This window comes from Pseudorasbora parva, chromosome 18 (assembly GCF_024679245.1).
Source record: "Pseudorasbora parva isolate DD20220531a chromosome 18, ASM2467924v1, whole genome shotgun sequence".
In the NCBI taxonomy this organism is placed as follows: domain Eukaryota; kingdom Metazoa; phylum Chordata; class Actinopteri; order Cypriniformes; family Gobionidae; genus Pseudorasbora; species Pseudorasbora parva.
The window spans coordinates 37,284,139-37,309,242 of record NC_090189.1 but is presented as its reverse complement, the minus strand read 5'-3'; the positions used below and the strand labels follow the sequence as shown (position 1 = coordinate 37,309,242).

General features: G+C 38.2%; 1 protein-coding gene across 2 annotated transcripts in view; it reads left to right on the top strand.

The window, feature by feature from the left end:
• LOC137046631 (glucocorticoid receptor-like) overlaps positions 1-24,576 on the top strand; it is a 103,251-nt gene extending 78,675 nt beyond the window's left edge. For both annotated transcript variants that reach the window (XM_067423927.1, XM_067423925.1), the window contains 5 exons: positions 5,799-6,077; positions 6,914-7,058; positions 11,050-11,180; positions 18,964-19,121; positions 22,827-24,576. In XM_067423927.1, the coding sequence (XP_067280028.1) occupies positions 5,799-6,077; positions 6,914-7,058; positions 11,050-11,180; positions 18,964-19,121; positions 22,827-22,979 (866 nt within the window). In that variant the 3' untranslated portion in view covers positions 22,980-24,576. The remainder of the gene's footprint in view (positions 1-5,798; positions 6,078-6,913; positions 7,059-11,049; positions 11,181-18,963; positions 19,122-22,826) is intronic.
• The last annotated feature ends 528 nt before the right edge of the window (positions 24,577-25,104 follow it).

Sequence of the window (25,104 nt, the reverse complement as noted above, 5' to 3'; positions counted from 1 at the left end):
GACGGATTGGGCGCCTCCCTCTCATCCGGCACCCTGCTTCTCCAGTGGAGGCTGCTGCTCGGCTCTAGCAGGGTGGAGGCGGATGCAGGGGGGGATACCCTCGGCGACAAGTAGGCTGCGACCGACGACCGGGTAAAGGCAGCAGCTGGTCGTGAGCACCTTGGTGCAACGCCTCCATCCGCTTCAGGGCCACCAAGAACTGCTGGGCAAAGGAGGCCAGCCCGACAGACAGGCTTTTTTTTTTCACGCATATCTGCCAGGTTAGCCCCCTGTTCCTGGACCACTAGTGTGGACATCACCTGACCCAGGGAGCATATGGTGACTTTCATCGCCCAGAGAGCGAGGTCCTTTATTAGTCTTGAAGCACTCAGGGAGATGGCCGCGGCTGCACACAGTCCGGTAGTGCAAGCCTGTGTGAGCTCTCAACAAAGGGAGAATACGCCCAGCGAACCAACAAGTGTTTTCTTTTGTGAAAGTCGATTTCTCGCTGACATGCTGTCACACCCGCACTGGCAGTTCTTCCTTCTCCCACGAGACTCAAGTTTACACACTCTTCGTAGAAACAGTACACACTGTTCGGCTCCGAAGTAGAAAGCATTGATCTGCCATTCCACTTCCTATTTATACCCGTGCTGCGGGGCGGAGCGTGGGATGCGCGGATCACATGCCAATCTCCGATTGGCTCGTTTTTACATACTCGAAGTAGATATGTCTCTGAGATCAGATCCCGATTCGTCGGTCTAAATCCGGCGTACGTCGAACGTGACTGACTGAAAGGGAACTCCATTTTAATATGGTACATTTTTCACATCAACAATCGAGAAATGTTAACGGATCCAAATGTAATCAAATAATTAAATTCCAGTGTTTCTTTTAAACAAATAAGGATGTTTTCCCTTGTGCTGAATGCATTTTTTTCCAGTGCACGTCCTTAAGTAGGTGGTGGAAACAGTGAGACACAAAAGATGAAGGAAGGTATAAAATAAGAAGGCAGCAGTGCCACAGTGAGAGTGTGCTGATGTACTTCACAGATATTGGACAGAATTCATCCATCTCTGTGGAAGGCTTTAAAATTGTGGGTGATTTATTTGCATGAAGCACCAAACATGAAAAAAAAGACCTTGATGCAGTAGCTGCTAACTAAATCTGGGGTTGTACCAGAGAGGCTTTTAGTTGCCATAGAAACATTTATGGCAGAACATTTAGAAAGTGGGACAAAATGACATTGTGCTTGATGGTAAGCTCTCAATTAACACAGCAGTGATTTCACAAGAGAAAACCTTAAAGAGGCATTCACACATCAAAACACACAGGTGTACATTCATATAGTGCTTGTGCTAAAATTCGAAAGATTCACTAATATTTCTTCACATAGGAACTCGGTAATTGTATGAATTCTCAATAAATGACTAAAAGCACATGCTAATTCTTACTGTGTAGTCATTACGTCACTTGAGAACATTGTATTTAATATAGAACATTAGAATCTGGATTTGTTCATTTTAATTTGCTTTGAAAGAGGGCTTCTGCATTTGGGTTCATGATGTTCATTTATGTAAATACATATTTGTTGATCAGATAAGTTTATATATAAAAGAATATTATCCATGCAATTAATTTGAATACTTGTTTTCTGTGATGAACTTGTTCTAAATTAATTTTTGGTTCAATATGTCCCAAGCACAGTTTGTGCAGTAGTTTTTAATGATTGTTATTATCATTTTTATTCATTTATTTATTTACTAGTGGTTGCTGTGAATTTCACTAACAACGTCAAAATCAATTTCTCTCACAAGAGAAGACTTAACATGAAAACAAAAAGATGAATAAATGAGTAAATAACGTCATTTTTGCAGCAACTGTTTTCAAAAGTAGGCAACCCTGATATTAGACATAACGTTTGAAATCCTTGGAAGTGTGGAAATCTCTGAAGAGACGGTAAACTCTTCTGTTGCTTTGCTTTAACAACAAATGGTTCCTCAGATATGTACCCTTTTAAACAATCCATTGCATTAATAATGTTGCTTATTAGTTATGCCTACAAGATGTCAGAACTAACACACCTTCCAGCACATCATACACACATGCCTTCTTTTTATTTGCAGATGTGATATAACCAAGAATTCTGTGAAACTCCCAACAGCTCATATTAGAAATTATTATCATAAGCTCACCACTATAAATCTGTATGGATTTGCTCAGTAATTTATTTTTGTTAATATTAACTAGATTCCGTACTGCATCTGTAATTTTTTTAACTAAATATAATTAAATGTATTTAACGTATGCTGATGTGTTTAATGTATTAAAATCAAAGCCATATTCTATATATCTCGTCACATAAAAGACTAAACATGAACACTTACATTAGACTTTCCAAATCACTGGTTAAATTCACCTGTGACAACCGACCGGATCTGCATTAAGACGTTTTGAACTGCTTATACTCGCTTACGACAAAACTCAGGATTTGAATATCTTTAGCACAGGCATTGCAAATATTAATCACAGCATGTGCTCGTAGAGATCATACAGCCCTCAAACTGCTCAATGTTAAAACGTTAAGTTCAGAACATTATTACTTTCTGTAAAGTTACTTTGAACCAATATCTAACAATTTACAAGTCCCGTTAGTTAGTTAATGCATTAACTAACATTGCACCATGGTCTGTCTGAATTCTCGACTCTGATTTGCTGGAAGGTGTGCAATAAAACCGTTCTATATTAATGTGCTGTTTTCATTGAGGCACACACAGATATGTCACACACACAGAGAGAGCGGAGATCGTGCTGTTCACACAGAAACATTCAAGAGCACAGAAACTAACGTTGCCCGTGACTTTTAGTAATAAAATAGCTTCACTATTGTATGGCTACATTATATTTCTCAGCAAAAAGGGACATATTAAATAGTTTAAATATTTCAACTTATAACTTTCCTGTTAATGGGGAGAGAGAGGTGCCGAACAGACACAGGTACGCAACTCTCATCTCTGTCTGCTCTATAATTAAAGGAAGTGTATGTAAGATTGTGGCCAAAAACTGGTACAGCAGTCACTTTCAAATGACTGTTGAGGTTGCCAGATTGGCTGCAGGATCAGCAGGAACGTTTGTAGCTGCAGCTATGGTAACTAGAACAGATCTGGCAACTTGGATGAGGAAACACTTCTGACTTCATGATTGGTCGATAGGTGGAGGGCGGAGCTTCAGGCCAAAACACAACATGTCAACATCAACATCAGTTGAGGGCTGCAACAACAACTTTTAAATGACAATATCCTGGACGGACTACTGTTGTCAGTGATATAAGTATTTGAAATTAACTTGATTTCTTAATGTCTAGTGACATATCAGGGCCATTTTATGATTCATTGAAATACATTTCTTACATACAGTTCCTTTAATTCAAATAAATGCTATAATTCATACATTCAAATGAATGTAATCTTACGCACTATTTTATCCCTGTGTCTGATTCAAAGCGGGCAGAAAGCTAGATCTAACTGATGGAAAGAACTGTAATTTTTACCCTTCCGGTCAAATATTGTGCTGCACAACATCAATAACAGCTTTAAGTTGTCAATGCTGGCAAATGACTATAATATAAGCGGAATAATCCATGGCTAGATGTGCATTAAATTATTTAAATGCACTTCGCAGAGGCAAACACCTCCGGGTTGGGACGCGTGTCGGGTCGGGTGGTTCTTCGCCTCCACGTTGTGAATTAAAATTGTTTGGTGCACAGCTAGCCGTGGATTATCCCTTACTTAACTAACAATAAGCAATACATTTGTATTATTAATATGTAAGTATTTATTCATTTTTATTAACATTAGATAATAAAAAAATACTGTTCATTGTGAGGTCCATTAAATAATAATATTGGATACAATTTTTGATTTTAATGTTTTCGTAAATGTTGAAACTTAAAATGAACACTAACTAAGATTAATAAATACATTAGAAGCATTTGTCATTGTAAGTTTATGTTAACTAATGGAACCTTATTGTAAAGTGTTACCCAAAAAAAGTTGTACTAAAAAAAAAAAAAAAAAAACGAACAATGGTAACGAACAATAACACCGTATCGTGCTGGTGTATAACGTTATAGTCTAACTTTTATTTGATGAAATCTGTTGTAATAGGCTATTAGGTTTGAACTTATTGGTCCTGTGCTTTTTTAGTGGCATTCAGTTTAAATTCAGTAATGTTCATAGATTAGTTAGTGGTCTCATTCTCTCTTGCGCTGCTGCTTCACTAGCATGAATGAATGAATGAAAGCATCGTCGGCATCGGGAGTTAACGTAGTTTGAGCCAGCGGCTCGATTGATAAGGCTCTGTGTCTATCTACAGACATTTCACCCTCCTCCTCCTTCGTCTCGTCTCGTCCCCTCTGTCTCTTTTTCTGCATTTTTCAAATATTGCCAGAGGGCGGAGTTAGGCTGTAAACAGGGGTTTAAAATACCCTTTAACTGTCACCCCCCTTTTTGAGAATAGTCATGAAAATGCCCTATTCAAACTTAAAGGGCTGTAATTCCTGAATGCTTTGGAATATAGACTTAAGTTTTGTCTTGATTTAAAGATGACAATCAGCAGATTATTGCTGAAGTGAATTTCATTTCAAAATATTTCAAAATATAACATAATAGAAAAGTTATGGAAGTTTATATTTATTGAAAATATATTACTAAAGTACTAATACTAATAAGTACTAATAAAGTACTAATACAGTACTAAATATTTTTATTTTTTATAAATAAATATTTTAACAAAAATGTTTTACTCTAAAATTACTATGAAATCAAAGCCATATGTCTAACCAAATTGTGTTCCAAATTTGAAGTTGATATCACAAAAATTAAAGTCCCCATGAGATTTTGTTTAGGCGCTATACCAAAAATAGCCACCGGGTGTCATTCAATTTCCATTGATTGTTTATTTGATGTATTTTCCTGTAAATTTCTGTCCAAATATCACTTCCATCATAAAACAGTCACCAAATATGGAACATTGAGACTCAGACCTTTCAAATGATATGTGTTTTGTCAAGAAATTATGTGTTTAGTCAAGATAAGAAAAGATTTTCATTACAAAGTAGTTACTGCTGTTATGATCTCGTCGTAAATTACTATTTTACTATCATGTAATTTTTATCATAAAACAATGGACACATAACTCTTCAGGAGTGTTAGACCTTTCCAACAATATATAGTTTGTCATGATTACATTAGGATTTAATAGTAATATAGTGAAGTAAATGTAGAATGCCCGTATAAGGGCAGGTGACAGTGAAGGGGTTAAAAGTTCTCGTTTTAGACTTAAATTTATGATTTGTGTTTGGTTTTGCTCTTTCCTCTGCGTTTCCGCATTCATCAATACTTGATGCCTCAGGTTAGAGAAACTAGACTTACGTACGGCGGCTACGTTACCGGAAGCCAGTAATATAATTATGGATATATTCCATTCAAAAATGCATGGCTTCGCTTCAGAAGGCCTTTATTAACCCCCTGGAGCTGTATGGGTTAACTCTGATTTTGAAGAATGTCATATACATACTTTAAATTATTGGGTAATTTTCGTTTTTGTGTGGACTAACCTTTTAAATCTGCAGTGCTCAGGTTGCACAAGTCGTAGCTACTTCACATGTTCTTCAATATTTAATGCGTGCTTGACTAAATCCATCATGTTTTTATGGCAGCCGCCATTTAAATGTTTATTATTAAGAAAACATATGAGTAGAGACATAATTGCGTCATTAAAAATGTATTATTAAAATGTATTTTTTGCTTTTATTTCAGCTCGAAAAAACAAGAAACTAATGCGGTTACGGGGACATTCGTCCTCAAGTGAGCAGGCGCCCGCTCTGCCGGATGAGCGCATGTGCTCGCTGGTGCCCAAGGCCATGCCCCAGCTGGTGCCCACCATGCTGTCCCTGCTCAAAGCCATTGAGCCAGAGATCATTTACTCGGGCTATGACAGCACCATCCCGGACACCTCCACCCGCATCATGACCACACTTAACCGCTTAGGCGGCCGCCAAGTCGTCTCTGCAGTCAAGTGGGCCAAAGCCCTCCCTGGTGAGCCCTCATAATTATCCATTCCTTACATCATGCAAGACTATTTTCTCTTACTTTACTTTATTCTTCAAATGAATGGGCTACTAGAAACCATTGTGGCCATCACCGACCAATGGCGTGAGAAAAGAACATGATATTCTCTATGCTTTGGTTGTGTCATGGGCTTACTGGGCAAAAATGGTTAACCCTTGCCTTGCCTTTGCCTCACTTTAGTCCTTTCCTGCCAGTATTGAGAATCGAGCCCGCAACCTTCGGGTTTCCAGTCTCTAACCGAGGCAAATTTTCCCCAGCATTTTCAGAGATTTGAAAACATGACAAGCGTGTGGATGTTCAAAGATAAAGGGATTGCTCTCTCTTTCCATATGTTATTTGTATATCTTGCCCTAATGATTATTTAATTGAATTTTGAATTGAATCTGACATTTTATGTAACAATGGTTTCATGAACGATTTACACAAATTTGTTCTGCTCCACTTGAATGAAGCCCAGTGCCTTTGATGTGATTATTATGATTTTTTACATGAGCCAAATAGTTGGTTTTGATTTCAGTGACATCCAATTCATGTCAAAATCCGAACAGAGAGATGTCATTATGATGTTGTTTCAGAGAGATCTGACGCAAAAGCAATAACTTTATAATTTACTGGATGAAACTCACTCACAAAAACAAACTAATTCAAACCATTTTACATTTTGAAGCAGTGCTCTTTGATTCAGCAAAGAATGTCCTTCATATAATGAACTGCTTTACTTGTGTAGGACTCTTGAGTTGGCTGTGTGTGGTGTTTTTAGGAGTGTTTACTTCCTGTAGAGTTAACGTCACTGTCATATTAAGGCTTCAGAAACCTGCACCTGGATGACCAGATGACGCTGCTGCAGTGCTCCTGGCTCTTCCTCATGTCCTTCAGTTTGGGCTGGAGATCCTATCAGCAGTGTGATGGAAGCACGCTGTGTTTCGCTCCAGACCTCGTCATCAATGAGTGAGCCCTTTACTACACACAATTGAAATGTTTTGGCTTTAAATGACAGCGTATGTGGTTTTCAATAAGTCTATAAGTCTAATATCTTTCTCCATCGGTTATCAGACTTTTCTTTTTTTCTTTTAAAATAGACTTTTGTTTAATGATGGAAAACTCTAGACCAATCTTGTAAGCGTGGTTTGCTGTATTTCGATCTAAGTGCTTCCTTTGGGTAAAATCTAGGCCTTTTGATATCAGAATAATGAGGAAAGTAAGTCCCACTTTTAGATGTCAGCTCTGGTTCTAGAGGGCCAAAAATTTGCATTTAATAGGACATGGAACATGGTGTGCTGAAATTCAATCCAATGAACTTCACACAAGTTTATTGTAGCAGCCTAGGAACGTTATTAAATAAAAGTCTTTATGAAAATCTATTATTTTCTGTTTTGGATGTCTCAGAAAGTACAGCAACAAAAACATGACAATGTAATATATTTAACTGCCACCTTTTTTTATTGAAACACATTAGTCATGGAGGGCATACATTAATTGGGGACACTAAAATTATGATCCAAATGATTCAACTAAATATACAAATAAAATTAATTAATAAGGTCTTATTTAATCCTATAAACTGCAATACTGATCTGCCAACATTGTTGCTCTATGATAAATTAAAATAATCTGATAACATCACTGTTTTCTCCAGAACGACTGTACAGACAAATCAGATTTTGCTGTAATATTGTCCTGTTTGACACTGTGAAGCTGCTTTGACACAATTGTCATTGTAAAACCGCTATATAAATAAAGTTGATTGATTGATTGATAATAATAATGATACTACTACTACTGATAATAATACTAATAAGGAAAATAGATGTGTTAATATTAAAAAATATTCAGATATTTTGAGGGAAGAATCATGCTTTATGTCCATGTCAAAAATAATATTGTCGGATGTTAGAATAAATATCTAGTTCAGTCATGAAACTCTAGAGGGCACAGGCTGGTCCTTTACATGCAAGCTGTGTCCCAAAGTGAAGGGTGCGCACTTCGAAGGCCATGCACTTCGAAGGCCAGACCAGGCCACGCCTTCAAAGTGCACGAAGTGCACGAAGGGCGAACCGAGGGACAGGGTTGCCAGGTCTGAATAATAAAACCCCTCCAATTGTTATTCAAAAGTATCGGAATCACAGCCAGAATGGGCCAAAATATCCCAAAATGCGGGGCGCGGGCAGTAGAAATATTGCTTAAGTAAAGACAACTTAACCTGTGGACTATAGGCTACAAACACCCCAAAGCAACAGTAGCCTAAAGGCAACCCCATTCCAGATTTGGCAACAATGAACCAAAGCGCCGTTAATGGACTAGCAGGTTCTGACAACTGACAGCGGACGTTCGTGAGGAGATTTTAAAAAGAGAAATGGAGCATATACTACTACTTATATATATATACTTTTTTTGAGCTTTCTATTGGGTTTTGACATGCTTCAAAGCCTGCGACGATGGGCTGGACCATAAGCATGTAAATCTGTAGCCGGTTAAATATTGTCAAATTGCAAATATTAGTTAACAGTTTATTTCTTATGTTAAATGTAACTGTTACAATATATTTTAAACATTTAGCCTATATACGTCCAAGTTTTTTTTTTTTTTAAGTAGGCCTACTTATTTTTATTCAACTCATCATCTCAGATGCATTTTTTATGGCATGCCATGCAGCCGTCGACCGATTCGGCCCCGCAAAGCTGCGGACAGTGGAAATATGCACTCATCCCAGAAGATGATGTCCCGCTCAGGCCTTATAAGAGTCTCTATTATTCCCCATCCCGGTCCAGCTCCAGCTTCTCCCGCTCAGCGCAATGAAAGTGTTGAAAAGTGTTTTCTTCTGGTTTGGCTGATAATAAAAATTTGTTGTTTCTAATGTTAAACTTATAGTTATTTTATTGGTCTATAAATAGGCTAGTTGTAAAAAGCCTACGTAGGCTAATAAACCAATTTATTTTCATTTACACATTTTAAATTACATGACAAGAAAATATATGTATAAACATAAATGTGTTTAAGCTACAAATTATAACGTGCATTACAAAAATAAACAATAGCTAGGCTATAGAAAAACCACTTCTCTTTAATTTAGCCTACGTTTGAAGTTAACGAAAATGAACAATAGACAGCAGTTCGTTTAATTTACAAATAACTTGCATAAAAAATAATAAGCTAGCCATTTAAATTGTTCTGTGTCAGCCACGCATTCAGCCTTTGGAGGATCGATCTTTCGTTGACCGTCGTCAGTGAACATTCATTCATTCATTCATATAAAAAAAACAAAAACTTTATTTTAGCATCTAAGTCAGCAGTTTTCGTTTGTTTGTATTTTTTCTTATAATTCTGAGTGACAGATGTCACATTTGATTTAGCCTATTTTTCTGTGATATTTGTTTTAGCTGCGGTGTTTACAGTAGGCTACTATGGCTGTAAGAAAAATGCACGGACAATTCCTATCCAGTGTCTCTCTTTCTGTAAGGGAAATTTAAAAGATAGATTCTGGAAACAAAATCTAAATTTAGCTGGATCAGTCGGGTCGGGAATAAAATAATTTATAGCGGGTGAGCACGGAGTGAATTTTGCGCGAGCGGAATGGTGCGGTGCGGAATAGCGGGAGCAGGACGAAAATACAGCGCCGCGCAGATTTAGGAGGCTATTTAAAGAAAGTGTATGGGAAAAAAATTGAAGCGAAACAGCGAAAAGGGTGATAATGGACTGATTCCTCTTCTTGAGATAATGGTTGAGAAATAAATAGCCCAATTAAAAATTGGGAAATTAAAGTTTATCTTGCTCAGGGCAGGGAACTGGGAACTGTGTGAATGCACTAACGTTGAACGTTTTATTTACTTCTAGCGCTTGCGCTGTTGTGTTCAATAGTACCCAGGCTACACTTGAGGTACCGACCGCTACCGTCTTTAACTGGAATCTGATCGAGTGCCGCGGGAATGCGGACCAGTCAAATCCTGTAGTCACCAGTGTGCTATGAATTCTGGGATAGGGAAGGCTGCGAAGTTATGGGAAGGTCCCATCTGCTGTACCCTTCCTTTGCCTGAGAACCGAAGGGCGCATTTTGAAGTCGCTCATGAATTGCGGAAGCCTTCGTCGCGCCAATGTGACGCAATCGCACTTCAAATGCGGCCTTCAGAGGTGCAGTTTCACTTTGGGACAGCCTTCGTAGTGCCGCTGTGACGTAATCGCACTTCAAATGCGGCCTTCAGAGGGTGCAGCCTTCACTTTGGGACAGTCTTCGTAGTGCCGGTATGACGTAATCGCACTTCAAATGCGGCCTTCGAAGTGCACGCACTTGACTTTGGGACACAGCTGCAATCTGCAAGCAATCACGTCATTACCACATGGCACAAGCTGATTGGCCTCAGCTGACCCTGCAGCCAATAAGATTGCTTGCTCAACATTTAAATATTTTAGTTTAGTATGTGCTTTAGGGTAGTCCTACAGCACACTACCAGAGTTCCTCTGAAACCCTCCACCTCCCCAGCTCCACCTGCCTAGATCTGCTATTAGATTTATGAACATGTATGTCTATTTATACAGCAGCAACATATCTTACATACTCACAGCTGTACGTCTCTGTAACTATTAGCAGTAGCAAGTCCATACTTGCTCTGCAGCAGCAGCGTAGAAATTCTAGTCTGCTAAGACCAAATACATTAACATTGCCACATTCATTATCACGCTGAAACTATTTCAAGTCGTCATGATTGAATCTCTTTTGTGTGGCATATTCTCTCTCTCTCTCTCTCTCTCTCTCTCTCTCTCTCTCTCTCTCTCTCTCTCTCTCTCTCTTTCTCTCTCTCTCTCTCTCTCTCTCTCTCTCTCTCTCTCTCTCTCTCTCTCTCTCTCTCTCTCTCTCTCTCTCTCCCTCTCTCTCTCTCTCTCTCTTGCTCTTTTTGGTGCAGTGACATGCTTGTAGAATATAAATATGTGTGTGTATGTGTTAAAGGGAGAGGATGAAACTGCCCTACATGAATGACCAGTGTAACCAGATGCTGAAGATTGCCAGTGAGCTGGTCCGGCTGCAGGTTTCCTACGACGAGTATCTCTGCATGAAAGTGCTTCTCCTCCTCAGCACAGGTACTGTACATACTCCTAAGTCATAGGGCTGGGTATCGTTTCAGATGTTCCAATTCGATTCGATTTTGATTCACAAGCCATCAAATCGATTCGATTTCGATTCTGATTCGATTTTGGATTCTCAATTAAACTCAAATGAATATAGATTTAATACAAATACTATAGGTATTTATAAAAAAAGAGCAGTGAAGATAAGTGGGTAATTAAAAAGATTTTTTTTTATTTTAGGTACACCTGAGTAGGGCCTACATTAAATCAGAACGCATCTCTATTTCAAATCCATACAATTGTTAAATACAATTTTGATGCAACTTTATTCTAAAAAATGTGTATCTAAGAAGTATTTATGGGTGTTTTGATATAGCCTATTTATTCTAAAACAATAGCAATTTTCACTACACAACAAGCTTTTCTTGCAATTTTGCCAAAAATGTGCATTTACTTTACTTTTACTTTTTATCCATGAGAAACTTGGTTATATTTTTTTTACAATCTATGTTTAATTCCTGGACACGAGTAGTTGCTGTGGTAATGGACAACAATACCTTAACGTGCTGACTTAAGTTGACTGTGACTTAAGTTGACTGTGGCTTAAGTTGACTGTGGCTTAAGTTGACTGTGGCTTAATTTGACTGTGGCTTAAGTTGACTGTGACTTAAGTTGACTGTGGCTTAAGTTGACTGTGGCTTAAATTGACTGTGGCTTAAGTTGACTGTGGCTTAAGTTGACTGTGGCTTAATTTGACTGTGGCTTAAGTTGACTGTGACTTAAGTTGACTGTGGCTTAAATTGACTGTGGCTTAAATTGACTGTGGCTTAAGTTGACTGTGACTTAAATTGACTGTGGCTTAAGTTGACTGTGACTTAAGTTGACTGTGACTTAAGTTGACTGTGGCTTAAATTGACTGTGGCTTAAGTTGACTGTGACTTAAATTGACTGTGGCTTAATTTGACTGTGGCTTAATTTGACTGTGACTTAAGTTGACTGTGACTTAAGTTGACTGTGGCTTAAATTGACTGTGACTTAAGTTGACTGTGGCTTAAATTGACTGTGGCTTAAGTTGACTGTGACTTAAGTTGACTGTGACTTAAGTTGACTGTGACATAAGTTGACTGTGACTTAAGTTGACTGTGGCTTAAGTTGACTGTGGCTTAAGTTGACTGTGGCTTAAGTTGACTGTTGCTTAAATTGACTGTGACTTAAGTTGACTGTGGCTTAAGTTGACTGTGGCTTAAATTGACTGTGGCTTAAGTTGACTGTGGCTTAAATTGACTGTGGCTTAAGTTGACTGTGGCTTAAATTGACAGTGGCTTAAGTTGACTGTGGCTTAAATTGACAGTGGCTTAAGTTGACTGTGGCTTAAGTTGACAGTGGCTTAAGTTGACTGTGGCTTAAGTTGACTGTGACTTAAGTTGACTGTTGCTTAAGTTGACTGTGGCTTAAATTGACCATGGCTTAAGTTGACTGTGGCTTAAGTTGACTGTGACTTAAGTTGACTGTGACTTAAGTTGACTGTGGCTTAAATTGACCATGGCTTAAGTTGACTGTGTCTTAAGTTGACTGTGACTTAAGTTGACTGTTGCTTAAGTTGACTGTGGCTTAAATTGACCATGGCTTAAGTTGACTGTGGCTTAAGTTGACTGTGACTTAAGTTGACTGTGACTTAAGTTGACTGTGGCTTAAATTGACCATGGCTTAAGTTGACTGTGTCTTAAGTTGACTGTGACTTAAGTTGACTGTGGCTTAAGTTGACTGTGGCTTAAATTGACTGTGACTTAAGTTGACTGTGGCTTAAATTGACCATGGCTTAAGTTGACTGTGGCTTAAGTTGACTGTGACTTAAGTTGACTGTGACTTAAGTTGACTGTGGCTTAAATTGACCATGGCTTAAGTTGACTGTGTCTTAAGTTGACTGTGACTTAAGTTGACTGTGGCTTAAGTTGACTGTGGCTTAAATTGACTGTGACTTAAGTTGACTGTGGCTTAAATTGACTGTGGCTTAAATTGACAGTGGCTTAAGTTGACTGTGGCTAAAGCTGTTAGGGTTTGAATAATTGACCCTGCGCTGTATATGGACTATAATTTGAATATCTCTATAATGGCTAACGTACATGCTTAAGTGACTGCTCAAGTTTGACCCTAATGCAAGGCAAGCATTCGCGTGTAAGTTATGTGATCTATTTTTAGCGGTTGTGTGCTCAGCTGTGTGTGTGTGGTCACATCAAATGGTTCTGCAGATTTTTAGTATTACTACAGCATTTCACCTCAGCATTATAAAAGGCGACAACGCACCGTAAGCTGCCATTTAAACACTGAATGGATAAATGATGTGCGCCTCTCGCTCCTTTGTAAGATCACGCAATGAAAATGGGTGACATCTAGTGGAGATGACCAGTAATTAGATTTACATTAATCTTATGTTCAATGTTAGCGTAAATAAATTAATATGGAAAATAGATTTGTGGCCTTTGAGAATCGATTCTGAATCGACCAGATTTTAAAAAACAATTAATAGAAAACATCGGCTCTACTAAGTCATGCTGAGAAATGCATTAATGTAAAATTGTATTTATTTTAAAGAAAGCACAACATTCACAATTTTGTAGCTTCGAATGATAAAACAATATAGTTTATATAACAAAACAAAATAGCTAAATAAATTTCAGTACCGAAGTCGGCACTTTTGACAACACTAAAACAATAAATGATTTATGAATTTGGACACCTTATCAGACAATAGTGGAACATGTTTATAATTCATGTGAAGAACTACACCTGTGGATACTTTGCTAGAATGCCTGTGTGAACTTGAGGTGAACTAATGCCTTCATGTGACTTCAATGTCCAAATAGATTTTGTGGCCACTGTATTACCAATATCACATATTACAAGCACACACATGCACACACTATTTTTTAATTACATAGATAAACACCACACTCTGACATCCATACCAACACACCCACACAGTTATGGCTGCATAATTTATCCAATTGTCTTTATAAAATGCAGAAGCAGAAAACAGGAATAAAGTGAATATTTGGTTTATACACCATACTTGAAAAAACCATCTGGTAAAAAATAGCACAAAAAAATAAATAATTGTAAAGTCTTGCCAAGAAAATAAAAGCCTATTAACAAAGATTGCAACATTTTATAGTTAAATGGCAATGGGATTAAAAATTGCAGTTTTGATGGGTTTCAGTGGGGACATTTTTATCCTTAAGGTCTTGAGAGGAATTATTTTGCGTACCTAGTGCAAAATAGATCTTTTTAAAGAAAATGGGGGTGAAATAATACAATTCCAATAAAATACACACCTGTGGCAAATTGTATCCAGTTAGCACTATCATAGGCAAAGTTATCAAAAACACTAAACTGAAAAAGACAAAAATGTCCATAAGGATGCACATTACTCTGTAAAATAGAATCTGTAAAATAAAGTGTAACTAACCTTTATTTTATTGTATTGTCCCTGTTACACATATTCCATGAACATACTATACTATAGTAATAACTGTAAATGATGCATGATATCGAACAACTAACCCTGAAATAACCCTAACCTTACATCTAATTATAGAGTAACTGCTTATTTGTATAGTTACACTGTTACAAGGCCACCTTAAAATGAAGTGTAAGCAGTTTATTATTTATTGGCGCACATGCTTATTAATACACTACCTTGGATAAACTAGTAAGTGGGTTTCAAAAGGTTGACTGTAAAAACGATTGTACGAATGTTAGCTTCACTTCCTGTCTTCTGAGATACTTTCATCTGTTCGATTTTTGAAGGCAGCAAATATGTGTCCTCCGCTGCCTTTGGTATCCCACAATCCTGTGCGTTCTATTGGGTGACAGTTGGGTTTGCTGGTCAGTTTGTGTGTAAATAGACGTTTTTTACCAACATTTTCCACTTGTGATGTCATTTCTAGCAAAAAAAATTACTAGTAGCAATTAATTATTTGTTTAGTTCTCACCAAAGCTCTCTCTATTTAGCTGTAGATCATTAAACTGTTACAGAAGTCTGTCCGAAATTAGTTTCGTGAGGTGCCTTCATGCACAAAACACTCCCCGCAGAGTCATTGTCTGATAAGTCAACGAGTCAGCTGCCTAGGTTTTCGAACACAGCCGTTATCAATTGTTTCTGCTTCTTCGCTTGTGTTTTGATCAGGAGATTCTGTACTCATTCTGCAGATGTGTAATAGCGTTCCCTAGCGAATAAACCTAGAAACCCGGAAAATTCTGTGTTTGGCAAGGATGCGTTTTCTCATAAATAACTGAAAATTCTGTGTTTGCAGGGAAAAGAGTTAATGAAATTGCTTTTATTCAAGTAATTTCTCTGGTTTTATTTAACCATTTCTACAGTAGCTATGTTTCCAATTTTTGAAGTAAATTTTTTTGTGTGAACTAGTCCATTCATATTTCCTTTAACATCAAGCACATTCCACTTTTTACTTCCTCATTCTTCCATTATTAATAACTTCAAACAGTATCATCACCTAAAAGATTTCATGCAGATTATCATGCAGACATAAATACGACACATGTATAGGACATAAAAGGTCTCTGCAGCAAAAGTAAAAGTACCAGGTGAGTTTTATTGTTCCAAAAAAAAGGAGGGAAGTAAATATATTTTGGGCACAGCTTTATGCCACAAATGCAGCCAATTGAGCCTAAAATATTCTTTAAATATGGAAAATAACCCAGATGATAACAGCACCATTTGCTCACTTGAACATGAACATAGAGAGGTTAAATGAGAACAATGTAGAAGGAATGCTTACATCCTGTTGTACTTTCAATAAACATAGTTGGCAATAGGTTATACTGCACAAAATTAAATGACTGCCCAACAAACTGCCATACTTTCAGATGAACCACAGCGTTCGTGTATCAGAGCTCTCTGTGTTGAAATCCCGGTGTCTTATCTGATAAGAGATTAGGATATAATTCCACCAAGACTATCAACAACTTCTGCGTTTTGCATAAGCTCATTTGTGTTTGCCCTGGCTGGAATCCAGCATCCCCAGGCCTCAAATCCCTGGCTGATACGCCATCAATCTGAATGCCTCAGGGACGACAGCCATTACATGAAACGCATTCATATTTACTTCAGTTTTGCATACTTTCCTTTGAGTTGTATGTGAACCGGCTGAACCGTTGCAAGAGTGGTGCTTCAACACAGGGCATTATGCCTCTGGGGCCCTCACAGATGGTGTAGTCTCTTTACAGTATAAACAAAGGTGGTATATACTATATTGCCAAAGGTTTTGGGATGCCTGCCTTTACATGCACAAAAACTTTAATGACATTCCATTTCTAACTGCTATAACAGCTTCAACTCTTCTTGGAAGGCTTTCCACAAGGTTTAGGAGCGTCTTTATGGGAATTTTTGACCATTCTTCTAGGAGCGCATTTGTGAGGTCAGGACGAGAAGGCCTGGCTCGCAGTCTCCGCTCTAATTCATCCCAAATGGTCCTGCACACCAAACTCGCTCATCCATGTCTTTATGGACCTTGGTTTGTGCACTGGTGCACACTCATGTTGGAACAGGAAGGGGCCATCCTCAAACTGTTCCCACAAAGTTGGGAGTAGGGGTGTGCCATATCTCACTGTCCATGATAATACCGGTATACATTTTTACATGATAAAAAAGTGTCATATTGCGATATCAGTGAGATATTGATGTGATGATGTTTGGCGCATTTACTTTCCCTAGGGTCTTAAATATTTTTGGTCACATTACCAGGAAAATTTCTCCAGTCTGACGGACACCGTGACTGTTATCATCGGACAAACCGCAGTTTTTCCCCCACTGTTACGTTAGTTATGCGTCATCATCAGAGAGAAGTGCGGTGGCAGAATCCAGTCGAACTACAGCTAACGTTTGCTGACCAGCCTCCTAACTATATATATATATATATATATATATATATATATATATATATATATATATATATATAATATATTATGCTGCTGCCTACCAGCTGCAATAACCAATAAAACTTTGTTCCATATATTTTTTTCTATATCGTCATAAATATCGTTATCACAAATATTCTTGAAATACAGTGATATCATTTTAAGACTATATCCCCCTCGTTGGGAACATGAAATTGTCTAAAATGTCTTGGTATGGTGAAGCATTAAGAGTTCCTTCTCCTGGAACTTAAGGGCCAAGCCCAACCTCTGAAAATCAACCCGCACCATAACCCCCCCTCCACCAAACTTTACACTAGGCACAATGCAGTCAGGCAAGTACTGTTCTCCTGTCAACCGCCAAACCCAGACTCATCCATCAGATTGCCAGAAAGAGAGGTGTGATTGGTCCCTCCAGAGAATACGTCTCCACTGCAGTCCAGTGGCGGTGTACTTTACACCACTGCATCCCACACTTTGCATTGCACTCTGTGATGTAAAGGTTTGGATAAGCTGCTCGGCCATGGAAACCCATTCCATGAAGCTCTCTACGCACTGTCCTTGAGCTGACACAAGAGTTTAGAAGTCTGTATCTATTGACAGCATGCGCTGACCCCACTCTTTAATTTTACGTGGCCTACCACTTTGTGGCTGAGTTGCTGTGGTTCCCAATTGCTTCTACTTTGTTATAATACCAGTAACTAATAACTAACAGTTGACGGTGGAATATTTAGTAGTGAGGAAATTTCACAAATGGACTTATTTCACAGGTGGCAACCTATCGCAGTACCACGCTTAAAATCACTGAGTTCATGAGAGCGGCCCATTCTTTCACAAATATTAGTAGAAGCGTCTGCATGGCTAGGTGCTTGATTTAATACACCTGTGGCCACAGAAGTGAACCTGAACACCTGAATTCAATGATTTGGAGGAGTGTCCCTATACTTCTGGCAATATAGTGTATACAGTCTTGCTCTAAAGTTTACACACCCCTTGCAGAATCTGCAAAATGTTAATAGTTTTAACAAAATAGGAGGAATCATACCAAATTTGCCCAAATAAGATATTTTACATGAAAAGTAAAAGTTGAATTTATAAAAATGGCCCCGTTCAAAAGTTTACATAGCCTTGATTCTTAACCCTTTGTCATTCCCTGGATGATCCAGGATCATCAGTTGTTTTTTTGGGGTTTTTTTTGTGATGGTTGTTCTTGAGTCTCTTGTTTGTCCTGAGCCTCCAGGTCCTGCAAATTCTTCAGGTTTCCAGCATCTTTTGCATATTTGAACTCCTTTCAGCAGTGGCTGTATTATTTTGAGATTTATCTTTTCAAACTGAGGATGATTGAGGGACTCAAATCACTGATGCTTCAGAAAGAAAATATGCATTAGTAGCTGGGGGGGGGGGGGGGGTGACTCAGATCAGGGTAAATTATACTTACCGTATTTTGTCTTTTGGGGAATATCTTCTGTTGCTTCTGAAAGGCTTATATATATATATATATATATATATATATATGGTCTTTAAACAAAATAAGAAAAAAAATACACATCGTCATCCTATTCAAAAGTTTTCACCCCCAGCTCTCAATGCATAGAGTTTCCTGGTTTTAAATTTTATTTTTTATGTTACTGTCAAGTCAGAGCTTTCATAAAAGATGCAGATTTTTAGTCCATAACTTGTAATGAGGGCAATTCTGACACGTTAATATGTTCCTATAAGTGAAATGCTCTGTCAGAGTGTGAATGCACTTTTAGTATTTGCATGTGGCATTCGTTTACTCTTTAATGACATGCATATTTTCTTGATTAAAAGACAATAATGTGATGTTAATGTGTCATCCTGACCCCATCTGTTTTCACAGTACCAAAGGATGGTCTTAAAAGCCAAGCTGTGTTTGATGAAATCCGCATGTCGTACATCAAGGAGCTGGGGAAAGCCATTGTTAAACGAGAGGAGAACTCCAGCCAGAACTGGCAGAGGTTCTACCAGCTCACTAAGCTGTTGGACTCCATGCAGGAGGTAAGCGGGCATCTCTTATGATCAGCAAACACAAACAAGAGACGTTATTGGCATTGATATTATAATTGTGCATACAAGAGAGCAAAAACATGCTTGGCCAGAAACACTTCATGCAAGTATGAAACCGTGCGGTCAGCACATTGCAAACATTTGGCCTGCATACCTACTGCACATACCGCATTAAAGCAGGAGTGCCCAATCCTGTTCCGATTCCTTTCTGCAGAGTTCAGTTCCAGTGCTGCTCCAACACACCTGTCTGCAATTATCAAATGTTCCTAAAAAACACAATTAGCTGGTTCAGATGTGTTTGATTAGGGTCTGAGCTGAATTTTGCAGGAGGCTACTAGTGCTGGGTGGTATGACCAAAAACCTGTATCACGGCATTGTTTAACATTCAGGCGGTATTTTATTTTCTGTGCCTTTTATAATGGCTTATTTTACTGTCTTTATTAGCAAGTCATTCAACCTCTCGTACAGCCAATTCCTTCAAAAACGCTGATTCATTCAGGAATGAAAAAAATGGTGCTGTGATTATCTGAACTTTGAACACCACATGACTCAACGACGAGCAATGCGCCTCCGGGGTGACTGAATTCTGAAAGTACATTAAAAAAAAGTATTACGGTACAATGTTTTTCTATTTATTATTAGACAGAGCTGTTAAACTAAACAAGTAAACTTGAATGTGTGCTGGGTTCTCAGCGTTAGCAAAATGAAAGTCCCGCTTACGACACGGCCAAACAGAAAAAAATATGGTCTGATAAATGCGGGATAGTAAAAAAAAAAAAAAAAGGCAGATATCGGCCGCTGTATCAGCCTTGGTGATATATCGTTTAAGTGCTACTCGTGAATGTATTAACACTGTAGTCATAATTGTCAAAAGTATTTTTTACACAAATCATGTAATATATATATATTTATCTATAAATATTATAGTTTTTGGAGGTTTTACCACATTACATTTTACTACCTGAAAACAAGCCAACATTTTTATCTAAAAATCAAGTCTAAAATTGACTTTATCTGAAATTAAGACTTGTTGACCTTGACACAGTCTGCAGTGGTCCTCCTTATGATATCATTTAAAGTGCCCCTATTATTCTATTTTAAAGGTTCCTACATTTATTTTTGAGTTTACATGCAATCAAAGGTTAAAAACAAAACAAATAAAAGGTTTAAGTTTCTCATTATATACACTGCATATCACTAGCCTGACAAGCCTGACCCACATCAAGATGTTTGGTCTGGAAACTCATCATTGACAGCTCAATCTGAGGGGCGGATAAACGGTTGTCTTTCAAACTCCCTCTGCACGCGATAGGATAGCGCTACACCAACCAGAGCAACGAAGGTGAAACAGAGCTCGTTGATGGATTAAACATTCACCGTATCCGGTCGGCAAAACTCAGAACACATCTTCCCTTCTTAAGAATGACTTCAGTGCCGTTCTTTGTTCTTTTCTCAGAGAAAAGCTTAACTCCAAGTCTTCCAGAGTCGTGGTCAAAGCTGATTCGGAAGACCGCCGCCGTTCGCCAGTTTCTGTGTTTACTAGAAGCACGCAAGATTTGCTGCCGCTAGGGTGCGTCTAGATTTCTAGGCTAGCACATCACCACATTGTTCAATGATTGAGTTGATCTGTTGATCTCATGTTGAACTCCAAGATTTGAGAAGCAGTCGTCAGTAAAATGACGCGTTTGAGGGCAGACAGCGTATATCATAGACGGGCATTGTGCAAATGTCTTTTCTAGTGATGTAGAACAGTCACACACAGGGATTCGAAAGACAAACGACTCGTCTAGGCAGTACAGAGTCGATTCTTAAAGGAAACAATAACTTTAGTGTGCACTTTACAACTTTAAAGAACATTAACATTCACAAACAGCGATATACTGTATAACACCGCTTCATTCGGGGAAAAAAACAAAAACATAATGGGCCACTTTAATGTTTAATGTTATGTCGTTGCACCTAGGCTCGGAAAACTTTGGAAACTTTCCATGAGGAATTTTGGAAATATTCCAATTTGGAAACTTTACATTGGAATTAATTTGGAAATTTAGGGAAATTTATATAAACTGTATCATTTAAAAGCATATATATATATATAAATGTTACACGTGTAACACAACATGTTTCTCATGTTAGTTTTTGCAATTTTTTTCCATATTGATATCATTTCCAGCTAATTCTAATTTAGTTCATATGAAAAATTAATATTTCTATTGCAGCAATTTGTATGCATGTTATTTATCTCAGTGTCACATGATCCTTCAGAAATCATTGGAATATTCTGATTTAGAAACCTGTGATACTTTTTTCAAGATTGATAAATATTGATAAATAAAAAGTTAAAAAAGAACAGAAATAGAAATATTTTATAACAGTCTTTACTATCTCTTAGTGTTCTTTTCTTAAAAAAAAAAATACTGACCCCAAACTTTTTAACAGTAGTGTATATTGTCACAAAAGACTTCTATTTTAAATAAATGTTTTTTTTTTTTTTTTTAACTTTATTCATCAAGGAGTCTTGAAAAAAGCATCACAGGTTATAAAGAATATTAAGCAGAACAACTGTTTCCAACATTGATAATGAATCATATATGAATGATTTCTGAAGGATCACGTGACACTGAAAACTGAAGGACTGCTGCTGAAAATTCAGCTTTGCATCACAGAAATAAATTATATTTTCATTTAATTTTGATTGAATTCAATCTGGTTGTTTTAACCAAGATTACGCTGCTATATTGAAGTTCCCTGTATAGGCTAGCCTGTAATTTTGCAATTTCCCAATTTATTCCAATTAATTCCCACATATTTCCGTCAATTCCCATGGAAAGATTCCTGCCTTGAAAATTCCCAGAATTTCGCAACCCTAGTTGCACCATTGACTTGACTCTAAGGCCGTGTGTCCACCAAAGTGTTTTTAGCCAGAAGAAAACGCTAGGCGCTCTGCTGAAACCACCTCGCTGTGAGCAGCGCTTGAGAGCGTTTTGGCAGGCAGCATTTTTTTTTCTTCAGTTGAGACTCTTTGCTTGTTGTTATGATACGGAAAATCCACCGAAGTCTTACTAATTTCACAGAGTTTGTTCCTGTATTGAATCTATCTAAAACTGCAGATCCAATCTAAAGTATTTGATCTGGCTTTTGTTGTAAATCATTTTGTTCTGTTATTATTGCTTGTTGTCATCTGATGACGACACGCAGAATGTGGCGGTTGGTCTGTGTTGTGTTTTATCCCGCCCCTCCCCCACTGTGATTGGCCGGCTGGGTTAAAAGTGACAGTGATGAGTAACGCTGTGTTTTACTGAAAGTTGAACATTCTTCAACTCTCTGCGACCAGTAAAAAACGCTGAGCGCTCAGCGCGTGAGCGTGAAATACTCGCTCAGTGCCTCGGTGCGCCCCAGGCGTTCTAAAAACGCGGCGCTCTCATTGAAAACAATTAAAAACGCCAGCCAGCAGCGTGAAAAAAACGCTTTGGTGGACACACAGCCTAAGGCTGGAGTCTTTGGTAGGCAAAAGGTTTTCAAATGTTTTTTTATCTAAGAAGCAATTTACGCCACATTATGCCAAACTAGGTTTTGTTCTTCATTATGATATCAGAAGAGTTGTACCACACTGACATTTGCGAGTCTGTGCACGTGCTGTACTGTGTGTATTGTTGGTGTGTAAAAGCTCTATTGAAATGTTACTTCTGTCCACAGATGGTGGAGGGGCTTCTCAACTTATGTTTCTACATGTTTGTGAATAAATCTCTGAGCGTGGAGTTTCCCGAGATGCTGGCAGAGATCATCAGCCATCAGCTACCAAAATTTAAAGACGGGAGTGTCAAGCCTCTTCTGTTCCACCAGAAATGACTGCCTTAGATCATAACAATGCCTTAACGCCACCTTTCCCTTACCAGCGCTAGTCCAACCTGCCCGCTTGCCCCCGAACATCCCGATTGAATCGAGGGATACAATCGCTTCTGCTTGATTCTCAGAGGAAAGAGGTGAGGTTCGCTCTTCACGAATGTTTGTGGAGCAGGACAAAGGACGAAGCAGAGTCGTGTACTCGGAGCAGACGGAATATGACTTTCAGAAAGACATATTTTAGCGATATTTTCTCTTTTTTTGCATGTACACTGCTGAAATGTTTACAAAGGTATATCAAAAAAAGGGAAATGTGCCTTTTTTGCGCTTTGCGAATCAATTTCAGACATTTCTCAGGCTAACGCAATGACTTGGCATACACGATTTCTATCGACAACTCGCATTCGTCACGTCCGTTTCTGCTCTTGTCTAAACCTGCCGTGATGGTTCTCTGGGGGTGGCAGCTTAACGGTCCCCTGAGGTGCTCAACATTTTGAAGCAGCCCATGAAACCTTCTTTTTTTTTTTATCTCATCGGAGTTTCAGCACCGTATGGAAATGCATATGATCGAATTAAGATCTGTTCCATGACTGGCAGCAAATACTGAGTTGTTTCTTTGTTTTTAAAATAGTTCACCCAAGAATGGAAAATCTTCCATCGTTTACTCGCTAATGTTGTTCCGATGCTTTTCTTTACACAAAAGGAGAAATTCTGAACTATTTTTCACTGTTGGTTTTCAATTTAGCTGCAATGAATAATGGCCAGAGCTTTCAAGATTCCAAAAATACACAAAAGCAGCATAAATATATGGTTAAAGTGGCTCATGTATCACTCGTGTTCTGTATTTCAGGTTTGCTGAATTCATACGACAGCATGGTGGGATGAGCAGACTTAAAGGATTAGTTCCCTTCGAAATGAAAACGGCCTGATATTTAACCACCCCCATCTCATCCAAGGTGTTTATGTCTTTCTTTCTTCAGTCAAAAAGACATTTTTCGAAAAAAACATTCCAGGATGATGTTTTTCTTCACATTGATTTCAATTGCAACCAAAATGCTGAAGGTCCAAATCAATGCAGTTTCAAAGGCAGGGTTTCAGAGGCTCTATACGATCCGATCCCAGACAAGGAATAGGGTCTTATCTAGCCAAACCATCTGTCATTATATATATAAAAATAAAAAAAAACATTTATATATATTATATACAAATTATATATATAATTTGGACCTTCAACCCGTTGGTTGCAGTTGAAAACCCTTATGTAGAGGAAAATCATGGAATGTTTTCCTCAAAAAACGTAATTTCTTTTTGACTGAAGGAAGTAAGGCAGTTTCATAAATGATCAGGAAATGTTCATTTTGAAGTGAACTAAGCCTTTAAATATAAGTCTTTGTTCCCTGACAATGTACCACTTTGATCAACTGCTGTGAATTTGAAACCGAAATATTCATTCATGAATTTGAATCATGCACTCGTGAAGTGACAGTGTCCGTCTTCAGTCTCTTTTATTATTTTGAAAAGAAAAGAAAAAAGACCAAAAGTTTATCCACAGGAATAAGCAATTGATAGAGGAGTAACATGAGGGTGAGACCCAGACCGGATCCGGCCCACATACGGTACGAGTGGAATCCACATCTACCAGTTGTGGCCCGGATCTGGGCAGACACTATGTTGCTGTTTGGGAAACATTTTGGACCCTATCATACAGCCAGTTATCATTTTCACATCCAGCGCCGCATTGTTTAAACAGCAGATGCTGTCGCGTCCATCTGGAGCAGCACAAACACATTTTTAAATATTAAAAATAAAATGATTCCACTCTGGAGAAGCGTTCAGTCTTTCCTCCATGTCAACAGCGAATCCGTCATGGTGCGAGCACAACTGGCTTTTAAAGGGAATGGGAGATGAGACTCTGATTGGTTCATTGCATGTTACACCCCAAAACACACCCATGACTCATTAAGAGACTCGGGACAACATGCGCCTGGTGCGCTGACAGCTTTTTCCGTCGCTAAATAGCAAAAGTGGATTCGGAAGATGTATTTTGTTTCAAATACAAAACTAAAAAGATAAAAGATTTTTTAAAAAGCAACAACATAAAAACTGAATTATGTATAATACTATCTCAATG